The following is a 12,760-nucleotide window of genomic DNA, read 5'->3' on the forward strand; positions in this document are numbered from 1 at the left end:
ATCCCAGTGAAGCTGTGCCCAGTTCTGCAAGGTGCTGAGCACCTTCAGCTCCCGCTGAGATCAGCACCATTCTGGATCAGGCCCAGCCACAACTCCAGGAGGGTGGAGTAGGGCTAAAAGAAACCCAGGAGTATGTTTCAGCATGACTCGAAGCTCTTGTGCTTGTGCCCTCTCGCTTAGCATCCACATTAGCTAGTGATGGGGGTCTGGCTCCTGCAGGGTGCTGGGTATCGTCTGCTGTCATTTAAATCAGGGTGAGTTGGAAGGATGGGGGTCTCTGCTTGCAAGCTGCAGCCAGGGTTAAATGAGAATAGTCCTGGGTTAGTTCTCCACGGAAGCTGGCAAAGGACCTACTTGCAATAAAGTGTGCAGCAAACAAGAGACTGATACTGCATTTTAAAGACAAAGGCTGGTATTAAGCTGCCTTGCTGCATTGGGTATTTTCAGCTTCTCAGGTTTATTCAGCGCTTTCTTGTCTATCGGGCCCCATTACAGCTTTTTTTTTAATCTAGCTCTCAGCTCCGTTGATAACTATTGTAAATTTCTCCCACTTTCCTGTCAGCAACCTGCTATCTTGGAGCCTAGGAACAACTGGTTATCGCCCTGGCAAAGTGCATGAAATGTAAAGCAAAGCAGCTTGGTGCCAGAAATGGGGATATTCCCTCCCCCCCCCGCCCCCACACCCTCTACAGTGTCTCCAAATCTTCCTGGGCCCCCAGTTGAACATACTCTTCTCAGCTAAATTTATATTCCTGATGGCCCTCTAAAACCACTGAGCCTTTAAAGAGTGCGTTTTCACCGAAGGAAATATTCATAATGCAAATGAAGGGAGGTAGGGGGGCGCTCATTTAATTTCCCAATGGGCGAAGATGACTTGGTATGTGAAACTGGAGCATCCAAGGGGTTTATTTGTGCTTCCAAATAATATGCCTCCATTAAGATGATAGAGGCTTTACAGCAGTGTTTCACCCCTCCCTTTGCCCACCATTTCCAAGCGGAGGATGATGGTGGTCCTCAGGTTAGTGTAAGGCACAGGAAAGAATGCTGTCAATCTCTGAAATCTTTCCCTCACTTCCCTGCTGGAGATAACCTTTCAAAGCCTGAAGCTGAATTCTGTTTCCTTGCAGAGTTTTCCCCTCTGTTGCACCTGTGGGATGGTTCATTGTGTCATAAACGATAGGAACAAAGCAAAAAAAAAAAAAAAATACAAGTGACCAAACCCTAGTAAGCTGAGAACAGAGACCATTTTTATTTGCCTCACACCTCCTTGCTGTTATCATCACCTACGGATGATACTGACTATAAAAGTGCTCTATAAATCCCTAACAGAGTCGTGGAGTACTCTCTCCTTTCCCCACTGTAGCCCTGCAAAGGAGGATGGGGAGAAGAGCTTTATTTGAAAAGATTGAAAAAACTGGGTTTGTTTAGTCTGGAGCAGAGAAGACTGAGGAGGGACATGATCACAGTTTTCAAGTGCATAAAAGGTTGTTACAAGGAGGAGGGAGAGAAATTGTTCTTCTTAACCTCTGAGGATAGGACAAGAAGCAATGGGCTTAAACTGCAGCAAGGGCAGTTCAGGTTGGACATTAGGAAAAATTCCTAACTGTCAGGGTGGTTAAACACTGGAATAAATTGCCTAGGGAGGTTGTGGAATCTCCATCATTGGGAATTTTTAAGAGCAGGTTGGACAAACACCCCCCAGGGATGGTCTAGATCAAGGGTGGGCAAACTACGGCCCGCAGGCTGGATCCAGCCCCTCAGGGCTTTGGATCCGGCCGTGGGATTGCCCCCTGTGGTGCCACAGGCCCCGTCCCACTCTCAGAAGTGGCCGGCACCACGTCCCTGGGGGGGAGGGCAGAGAGCTCGGTGTGTTGCCCTTGCCTCCAGGCACTGCCCCCCGCAGCTCCCACTGGCCAGGAACAGGGAACCGTGGCCAATGGGAGCTTTGAGGGAGGTACCTGGAGGCGTGGCAAGGGTAGTGCGCCGAGCCCCCCCAGGGCCGCGCAGGGTTGTGGTGCCAGCCGCTTCCTGGAGTGGCGCTGCGTGGGGCCAGGGCAGGCACGCAGGGAGCGTGCCTGGCCCTGGTGCACGCTGCTGCCACCCTGGAGCCGCTTTAGGTAAGTGGCACTGGGCCGGATCCTGAACCTCTCCTGCACCCCAGCCCTCCAACTCCCTGCCCTAAGCCCCCTGCCTGCACCTTGCACCCCAACTTCCTGCCCTTAGCCCCCTGCTGCACCCTGCACCCCAACCCTCTACCCTGAGCTCCGTCCCGCAGTCTGCACCCCTCCTGCACCCCAACTCCTGCCCTGAGTCCCTGTCGCACCCCAACCCCCTTCCCTGAGCCCTTTCATACACCCCACATCCCTCCTCTGCCCCAATCCTTTGCCCTGAGCCCGTTCCCGCACCCCGCATGCCCTCCCGCACTCCCTCCTGCACCTCAACCCCCTGCCCCGGCCCTGCATACAATTTCCCCTCCCAGATGTGGCCCTCTGCCCAAAAAGTTTGCCCACCCCTGGTCTCAATAATACTTAGTCCTGCCTTGAGTCAGGGGACTGGACTAGATGACCTCTTGTGGTCCCTTCCAGTTCTGTGATTTATGGGGTTTCCTGCTCTCCATTCATCTCTGTAGTATCTGTGCACTTACCAAACAGTAACCAGTTTGTCCTGGCAACATGTCCCAGGAGCTAGGGAAGTATTCTCCACACAGGGAGGTTAGGGCCCAGCTTTTCAAAAGCAACCTGTAACTTTGCGTGCTTTGGTTTGTCAGGTGTCTAAAGTTTTGCATCCCTCCCCCACCATTTAAGGCTACAGATGCTGTACAGACTTACACTGGAGCTTTAGGAAGTGTTATGTTCAGGCTGATTTTAGCCACCTCAAGGCCAGCCTTTCCCTTGTCATAAATGACATTTGAAGTTCAGTAGCTCAGAGCTGTTCTGTGCATCTCAGCTGGTCTTCTGAAGCCTTTGATCGGAAGTGGTTGCAAGGGCTTTTGCTAAGCACACGAACCTTCAATCTAATCTAGTTGGGGTTTTAAACAGTCCATCAGGGTGCTTGAGCACCTTTCATAGGGAATATCAGGCCACCGTGGATTGCGTCTGCAAAAGGGCCCCCTTCTCTTCTTGTTTTAAACATTTGTCATGTCTTCCATCACTAAAAGTTAAGCAAAACTAGTCTGGGTATTCTGAATCTGGCCTGCAGTGTAGACAGGCAAATGAATCTGGATTACAGGCCTGAACCTGAACTGAATGTTGTTGAAGCCCAAAATAATTTGCCTGATTCGCGCTCTCTCTCTCTTTCTCTCTCTCTCTTTTTTTTTTTTTTTTTTTTTTAAATTTCGCTTTTGCCTCTGTCTCTTCCTTCCAGGGAACAGCTGGAGGTGAAGTCTGGAAATACAGCAGAAAAAGGTCATTCTCATTGTGTCTGTGGCCTGAGCTGAAGAGGGGAGAGCTGTAAATTTTACAAGAGAGCATGATTTCCTGCCAAGTTTTATAGGCTCAAGAGGTTTAGATAGGCATCCAGGCATTTAGACCCAGATCCTCACAGGTAGCTAGGCACCTAACTCCCATTGTAATAAATGGTAATTAGGCACCTAAATTCCTTTTGAGGATCTGGGACATTGATGCTTATCCAAATAATATTTAAATAGTTCTCTTAATCTTCAAACCACTCAAAATACAACCCTGTCTCATCTCATCCCTCTCCGTCCATGAGACAGGCATTATAATCCTTGTTATACAGTTTTGGGAAACTGAGGCACAGAGCAGGGAGGTGATTGACCCAAGGTCACCTGGAACCGAGCTAGAATTAGAATACCGGAGTTCTTCGCTCCCAAGCCCATGGTCAAAGCTGTCTCAAGAGGAAGTGTCAGGGGTTGGGTTTTATGCTGCTTTCCAGTTGGAAGGTCTCCTCTGGCAACTGCAGAAGCACATCACACTTTGTCCGCTCCTTTTCCCCTCTCCGACATGCCCCAATATGTCTCTGTGCCAGAGGCTTCAGAGAGAGAGACATAGGAGCAGGCATCTCTAGTTCTGCACCCACTGCGGCTGCTCCACCCCATTGGCAACCCCAGAAAGGTGCTTACTCAGTTTCCACTCTCCTAGCACCTCCCAAATACTGCAGAGAACCTGCCTCGTGCATAATGGGGCTTTGTGGATAGAAAAATACAGAGGCAGGAAAACAATATTTGTGTAGTGTAAATATTACATAGGTTGTGATCAGCCAGAAATAGCGGGCTAGAATGAAAGGCTCATCTCAGACTTCGCCAGAGGTGAATACAATCTCTATGGATGTATGCAGGAGAGGAGGAGAAACTCCTAAAGCTAAAATATGCCATGCTGTGGATGTTGCTGATACGCCTCCAGATCAGATTCCTGACAATAAGAACCACTTGGGCAATAATTGTATTGGATTGAATCCATGCCACACGTTTAGCAAACTGGGCTCTGCATGCCGCTTAGTTTTTTCTAGTCAGGTTTATCTTTCCACCCATCCTCCTCTTCCCCCAACACACCCACCTTTCTTGCATTTATGGTTTTTTCCCAGGAAGGGTCACTACACCAGCCCTGACATGCTTCTGTTCCATCGATATAGTCAGTCACATGCACCTTGGGGAAAGCTTTTGTCTCTCTCGCAAACGTAGGTCTGTTGTACCTGCCGACTTGATACAAACGAATAACCGCTCAACAGTTTGTAAACCTTCCCTCATCCACCCACCCCCCTCCCATTGACAATAGCCTCTCTTGATATTCTTTATTGAGACGTGTCAACAGATTAGTTCAGAGTCCCTCTGTGCGGACAAAAAGCTGCCACAAAGAGAATTAGGCATCGGGGATTGGATTACCATGTGGCCACCTGTCATTGCGACTTTGTAAATTTATCTCTCTCTGTCTTTCAGATTGGAAGAGTTTGTATTAAAATGCTGCAGTTTCAGGGCAGGTTTTTTTTCTTAGTTTTAAACATTTATGTTCACTTGCTTTATTAATAAAGATTGGGGCCTGCAAAGGGCGTGGGGATTAGAGCGGTTAGGCTCTCTTTATTCTTTCTTACATTAGTCTAAGTGGTTAATAGGTAAAGTAGGCCAATCCATCTTTAGGGTAAGCCTATCACTTCGCCTACGATGGGTGAAGCTTTGCTGAACAAATATTCATTAAAGGAAAAGCTTTTTTAATTCTGTCTTCCCTGACATCTTAAGAGCTTGGAGTTAGGAGGTCTGCTCTCTGCCTGTGGAAAATGCATCTCTCTGCTCACACAGCCACTTCATGGCTTTGCCGAGACCCTTTTCCACGGAAGTTTTAAGGGCCAAATCCTCAGCTGGTGTCAGTTGCCATAGCTCCACTGAAGTCAATGGACCGTTGCAACCTTCCACCAGCTGAGGGTCTGGCCCAGTGTGGTGCAGTGTTTGCATGAGGGGGTGCTGGGAACTGCCAAGAGGGGGTTTGTTGTTAGCTTTCTGAAAGCTTCGGGCACCCAAACCTTGCCCAGCCAAAGAGTATGGGAGAGGTTGTCTAAGATGTAAAAGGGTATTAAGGTTGCCAATGGCTAACTCCTCTTTCATAGTCTCACCCTGTGTTAACAGTTTATCAGGAGCCACACCCATTTGCACAAAGCAGACTGAAGCTATCCAGACCTTTAACTTGGATGTAGGTCTTCCGCAGGTCAGGATGAAGCTTGCAGGCTGGACCCTATAGTCTCCATGAGCCGCACCTGTGTATTAGAAATGAGGAGTGGTTGTAGAATACATTACAGAGCCATCCAGGTAGCACATTAGCCTCTTTAGCCTTTATGCACAGCAGATCAGCAAGAGTGGAGCAAAGTTAGATTCCCCTCCTTTGAGCCTGATGGGTTACAGCTTGACAATGTGTCCACTACAGCAGTTCTTCTGATCACTGTCTCTTCTTCTAATTTTCTTCTCTCCAATGAATGCGTCTCCACTGATTTAGTTTGCTCTTGCTGTTCCTGCAGCTCTGGGATCAGTCCCTTTCAGAGCGACTAGGTTGTACGACTTGGGCCTATTCCTTCTTGCACCGAAGCTAACAAGAGTTTTACTGTGGACTTCAGTGTGTGTAGGGATTGGTCCCTTAGTGCCAAGATGAGACCATTTTGCCCTTTGTATACACCCATGAATCAAATGGCACCTTAGAGACTAACCAATTTATTTGAGCATGAGCTTTCGTGAGCTACAGCTCACTTCTGGTTAGTCTCTAAGGTGCCACAAGTCCTCCTTTTTTTTTTGCGAATACAGACTAACACGGCTGTTACTCTGAAATGAATCAAATGGTGGCTCACCTAGGAATCATCATGATCTATTCTTAGTTAAGGTAGGTATCAACAAGCATTAGCTACTTCTCCACCTGTGTAAATCTCAGGCCATCTGGTAAACCTGTAGTCCTGTGACTTTGATGCTTCCCCTATTTAGTCGCAAGCAAGCCAACTACTCTCCTGTTTAGGAAAGCATGGAAGACCCATATGCAGATCTCTGCTAGAGATGGGCCAGAACATCAAAGTTGGACCTAGATACAGATCTTAATTTTCCTAAAGCATGAGATTGTTTTAATCCAATGTTCAAACCCATCTTAGTCTCAACAGGCTTCGTTGTCCATCAAATGCAATTGTTGTCCTTTTGCTTTGTTCACTGCCTTTTAAAACAAGGCAGACCCTGTGAGACAATCTCTGTGCCTCTGCTGGTGGGATTGTGGTCTTGGGACGCTACCCATATACTACAGAGTGTCAGCACATAGTGAGAAAGCTTTGCTTTGGAACTAGATCTTAGTGGCACTTTCTACAACTCTAATGCATGTTGAGAGGGTTTTTATTCTTACTCTTCTTTGCCTGGAATACCTTCTGAAAAGCTTGACGATCACATTTCTCTCCCTACCAGTTTTATTCTTCTTCACTGGCAAAGAACAGACTTTGGGTTTTTTACATGCAGAGGAAGGCACAATGTGAGTCTGTTTGGCTGCTGCTGTTGTACCTGTGCCAGGATTTCAACAGGGACGTTCATAGCTCTAGAAACACCATCTTTCTGCAAAATGCCACTGCAGATCCAGTAGGGGGAGCCCAGACAACTTTGCTTTGAAACTCTCTCTTGAGCTAATCCTGTAAGGAACGGAGCACCCGCAGCTCACTCTGAAGCCAACAGGAATTATGGTGTCTCGGCAACATTTCACATGAATTCTGGTTCTGGCCAGTTGTGGCTATTTTGTAAATCTGTTGGGAGAATCATAGAATCATAGAATATCAGGGTTGGAAGGGACCTCAGGAGGTCATCTAGTCCAACCCCCTGCTCAAAGCAGGACCGATCCCCAATTAAATCATCCCAGCCAGGGCTTTGTCGAGCCTGACCTTAAAAACTTCTAAGGAAGGAGATTCCACCACCTCCCTAGGTAACGCATTCCAGTGTTTCACCACCCTCCTAGTGAAAAAGTTTTTCCTAATATCCAACCTAAACCTCCCCCACTGCAACTTGAGACCATTACTCCTTGTTCTGGGAGGTGGATGTACATCTATAAAGGTAGGAGGCCACTAGATCATGAGATTTACGATTCTTCTCCCAGTGAACCCCACATTTCCAGCATCCCAAAGACCTGTGAATTTAATTGCTGTACCTGCCAGAGGCAATTTATTAGTTTTTGGATTTTTACAAAGCATAATGGAGTACTTGTCCAGTGTTCTTAGTGCCCAGGATGTTCTTTTAGAAAACGAACTAAATAAATGCCCCTGTCACTTCCTCTCCAATTGGATCAACTGACCCAGCAACACTATAAATGTAATAAAAATTAATTGATTCCTACTACTTCCCCCTCCTGTGCAATCCAAGAGTTCTACATACCACCACTGCCCAGCCTTTCCTAGATTTGCAGAGTTTAAGGCCAGCAGGGACCATTAGATCATCTAGTCTGACCTTCTTATAATCTCACCCAGTTACTCTGTGTTGAGCCCAATAACTTGCTTGGCTAAAGCATCTGGTCTCGAAGAAAGCAAGAGATGGAGACTGCCTGTCTCCTCCAGGGAAAAAAAGCAGGCCTTCCACCATGCCTCAAAGGCTAATTAGCTCTGGCTCTCACGAACCTTGGGAGAAAGGCTGTTCCCAAGGTCCAGCACACTAACAGACTCCTCTTTCTACTTCCAAAGGGGCTTCAACGTAGGCACTTCCGCCAACGGCAGCTGCTGCAGTAGGTCGCAGGGGTGAACCATCTGCTAGATATGAAGCCCTGGCTGGCTTGGGAGCTACCTAAGTCAAAACCAACATCTTAAGCCAGGAGACAGCCAGCACAGGCTATGGAGATCAGGTTCAGTTTCCTCAAAAAACCAGACACTTGTGAACAAGTGGTCTGTCAAATTCAGCCTCCGCTCTGGTGAGATTCAGTAGTTGTTTGCTGTGCCATTATTGGCCTGCTATGTTTTGTGATTGGATTGGAAAATACACTTTTTATGGGATTCACAAGTTGGAGAGCAGCTTCTCCTGAAAATTACTCTTTTACTTGGCAAAGTGTTTTTTGGAGACTCACTCACCCTGGGAATTTGATAGAGTAGCGCAGATTCCATCTGGCACCAGTGTTCAGGCATGGCATGCAATGGGTAAAAAGTGCTGCACTTGTGTGAAGCGTGTGGAGTTAGGCCTCACTGTGGGTGAAATGCAACGGCATGGGAGAGGTGAAATCCACTTCCTCTGGCTGCTTGCATGGTAGGACACTACATCCATTTAAACATGGATCCAACAGCATTTCCACTGGTCTGCCCCACCATTGCTCTACACGCTGACCTATGGAAAGCTGGCATGGAGATCTTTCCCACAGCATGCAGTAGGTGCAAAGACTAGCTGCCCTCCCCCAGAGGTTTTGCCTCTTGCCACTTTGCACAGACCTACTGTGGGCATGGGTTTTCTAGACTGCGCCTGAGCAAATCTTGCCTGAAATGAAAGAGGAGCATATAGATGTGAAAACATTTGGCATGTTAAATTATGGAGCCCCAATGCTCCTTTCATATGATGTTTCAATATGTTTGAGCTTAGTGGGTGGAATGCCTGAGAAGAGGTATGTGGGATACTGCCTTTTGAAGAGATCTTTTTTTTTTTTTTTTTTTCACTTGTATTCTCTATTAGTATGATACAGGTTACAGTGGATTTGATACATTGCATCAAGGAGTTAAGTATTATTGGATTAGGTAAAATTTGTACAATTACTAGCCAAAGCGCACGAAAGCTATTGTCCTAGATTAAGGATTCTCTTGCTGTTATACATTCACATTACATGATATTAAAACACAGGGCTCAAGTTTTTCCCTTGGGTTCATGATCATGGCTCCCATTGAACTCAACAGGAGTTGTTGTTTTTTATTATTTGTGTTACAGAAGCACCTAGGAGCCCCAGTCGTGGACCTGGATCCTGTTGTGCTGGATGCTGTACAAGTATTCTAGGAAACAGTTGTGCGCTTTCAGGGGAGCTAGAGGAAAGGCCAGTTGAGAGAATTTAAGAGGCCTCTTCCTCTGAGTACGCATGGTGGGCCTGCTGTTGACAAGTCACCATGCAGTTGTTTGTTCAACTTGCGTTGCACACACTTGTACGTGCTTTATGCTTCACAAGCAGGAGATGGTCTCTCTTGTGATGCACATTAGAAAAACTTCCCAGTGTAGTGTTACAAAAGAGAAGAGCAATGGGTGTCCCATTAGAAATTTAGCCCAGTAACCTTTACAAAAGCAAAGTAATAGGGAAATAGGATTTTCCTTCGTGCTGGGCAATCTGCATAGGCACCTGAGGGTGAATGATTCCTTTTCTTTGTGCTCCAGCTTTTTCTGATGAATGTATTTCAATTCCATTTTGCTGAACTGATGTAGTTTCAAGGCTGCAGCTAATTCACACCCTGCGGAGGTGGACTAGCCTCTTTAAAGCAAGCCGAACACAGAGCATGAATCGCTACTGTGGTATAATTGCCAGGAGTCTAACCTCGTGTGTGAATACTTTGTGTATTTGCAAGTCACGCTAATAGGACGTGTGCTGGTAGGAGGGCCCATAAAGGTTACATTGCAAGGAATGAGTTATCCTGCTGTCCTAACCAGTGCATTTGTTTTCTTGGCAGAGACCTGATGCCCAGAACCCTGGATGGGCAGATCACCATGGAGAAAACCCCCAGCTACTTCGTCACCAAGGAAGCACCTGCTCGAATCTCCGCCATGTCGAAGGGCACCAAGCTCATCGTGGTGGTGCGGGACCCCGTGACCCGAGCTATCTCCGATTATACGCAGACTCTCTCAAAGAAGCCCGATATCCCCACCTTTGAGAGCCTGACCTTCAAAAACAGGACTACAGGCCTGATCGACACCTCGTGGAGCGCCATCCAGATCGGCATCTATGCCAAGCACCTGGAGAACTGGCTCCTCTACTTCCCCATTGGGCAGATCCTCTTTGTCAGTGGGGAGAGGCTGATCAGTGACCCCGCCGGGGAGCTGGGCAGGGTCCAGGACTTTCTGGGCCTTAAGAGGATCATTACGGACAAACACTTCTACTTCAACAAAACCAAGGGCTTCCCCTGCCTGAAGAAGGCTGAAGGGAGCAGCAAACCCCACTGCCTGGGGAAAACGAAAGGCAGGACCCACCCCAATATAGACCGAGAGGTGGTGCAGAGACTGCGGGAGTTCTACAGGCCTTTCAACATGAAGTTCTACCAGATGACTGGGCACGACTTCGGCTGGGACTGAGGCTGGCACGACAGTGTCTCCCTGTAATTACCCCATGGTGCAGCTTGCTTCTATAAAGATATATGTGTGTGTGTGTGTGTGTGTGTGTGTGTGTGTGTCTGTAAAATGTACAGAAATCTATTTTATAATAATTTATTTTTAATTTTTAAGTAATTAATTCACTAAGCTGCCTAACCACACTGTCTAGAATATTAGCCCATAACCTTTTTTTTTTTTTAACATTCCATTGTGTTTAATTCTAATATTGGTCTTTTTATTTTGTTTGGTTTGTAATTGACGGTGCTTCCATTTACCTAGAGGAAATTAGTATTAAAAAGGAAAGGAAAGGGGGGGGAAAAAAGCACAATTTTATTTTCGTTACGGGTATTAGGCCTTTATAACCATTTACTTGTCATCTTCCCACTCCCTAGTATCTGTCCCCCTACCTTTTTCATGAGATCTGTTGGCCCGTCATCACGTTCCTTCCTGCCGTCTGAATAACAGTAGGGGAGGGAGAGGCTGTGCTGCTCTGTGGAGCTCAGATACTTACGCCTAACACAGCAGCTGCTTCACAGGGGCGTTCTAATGTGCAAAGTCCATCAGGATCCCCACTGCCCAGCTGTGTTGCTGCTGGGAGTCTTCTGCTTGCTTCTGTTTCCCCAAGTGTTGCTTGGTGCATAAGGTGCTCCTTTCGAAAAGAGCACCGATAGCATGACGTTTTGCTGCAAGGGGGGAGCAGTCTTATCAGTCTGTTCTTTTTTTCCTTCTTGGCTTTGTTTTTTTGTTTGGTTGTTTTTTTTTAACAAGGAGAATCTCCCCCCATTGGCCCAAACAGGGTTTCCTGGGTGGGGACTCTATGCATTTTTTGAAAAACTTTATTCTTATTAAAGATGTGAAATGCTTTGTGCTGGGCGGAACTATGACGAGGTAAATGAAATTCAGCTCCTACATGTATGCACTTACCTTGTAGGCAACCCATTTTAAAACGCACTAGAGTCAAGCATGCAGGCAGAGCATCTGCTTTGACACACCAAAGAAATCAAAAGAACCACAGGAGCCATTAGCACAAACCAGGGTATGAGTCTATCACTGATTTAGTGTTCCCCGAGGAGTGGGTAGGGGACACAGTGAGTCCATCCACAGCTGGGATCTGAGGCAGGTCACCAGTGCAGTGATTGTGTGGGGATGTGTTGGGGAGGGGGGTGGGGCTTCAGCCTTATTTCCATTGGATGTTGTCTTGTCCACCCTACATTCTAGTCTAATACTTCATCAACAGTCTCTGTCCAGAACAGGCCTCTATCTGGAACTGGGAGGGGGTGTTACCAGGCAGGATTCAGATGAATCCATAGAACTGCTTAGGGACACTTGCATAGTACTTGCTTGCAATTACTGCCAATGGTCTCTCATTTCACATGCAGTACATTCACCCCAAATATTTGGAAAATAAGACCCTGAATCAGACATCTGTTCTGTATCGCACAGGGCCCTGATATTCATCAAGACTGCTCTTTACTCAGAGGTGTAACCGTTGATCATTTTAAATACAGAAGCGAGGATGGGACAACCAGTTAAAATAAGAACCGAACATTTTGCCTGTAGTTTGAACCAAATGCTTTTTGAGGAGCTGGGCTATTCAGAGGAGTGTTTCTGGTGTCAGGCCAGGAGTGGAACCAGAAATGTTGACCCACCCCCAGAATGGCTATTCTTGCAGAATTTACAGTTCTGACAGAAGCTAGGGGTTAGTGAATGAATCTGATTCTCACAAGAATTCTGACCAAATTTTGCAGGCTTAGGTGGTGTGGATAATCTCCACAAACTTTGGGTGTCTATCCTCACTGCCTGAGGTTCACCCATTTCTAATGGACCTCTTAGTGGCTAGGGTAACTGCAGAAAATCCCAATCCTAATTCCCACTGAATTTAATTAAAGCAGGGCCATACCATCGTTCCAGGGCAACTACAGGGTACATGTGGCTGTTTTTGACTTCAGTTTAACCTTGAGTGTAGATTAAACAAGCTATTAATTGCACCTTTCATAGAGTGTGCAGGAATGTGTATAAATACTATGTCGTGGGAGCAGCAAGGTATTT

At 46.8% G+C, this 12,760-nt stretch overlaps 1 protein-coding gene across 1 annotated transcript in view; it reads left to right on the plus strand.

Moving 5' to 3' along the window:
* Positions 1-11,826, plus strand: part of LOC141998381 (heparan sulfate glucosamine 3-O-sulfotransferase 3B1-like) — a 45,564-nt gene extending 33,738 nt beyond the window's left edge. The window contains exon 2 of the mRNA XM_074971147.1: positions 10,075-11,826. Within this exon, the coding sequence (XP_074827248.1) occupies positions 10,075-10,693 (619 nt within the window). The 3' untranslated portion in view covers positions 10,694-11,826. The remainder of the gene's footprint in view (positions 1-10,074) is intronic.
* The last annotated feature ends 934 nt before the right edge of the window (positions 11,827-12,760 follow it).

The sequence above is a fragment of the Natator depressus genome, chromosome 14, assembly GCF_965152275.1.
Source record: "Natator depressus isolate rNatDep1 chromosome 14, rNatDep2.hap1, whole genome shotgun sequence".
NCBI classification, from domain to species: domain Eukaryota; kingdom Metazoa; phylum Chordata; order Testudines; family Cheloniidae; genus Natator; species Natator depressus.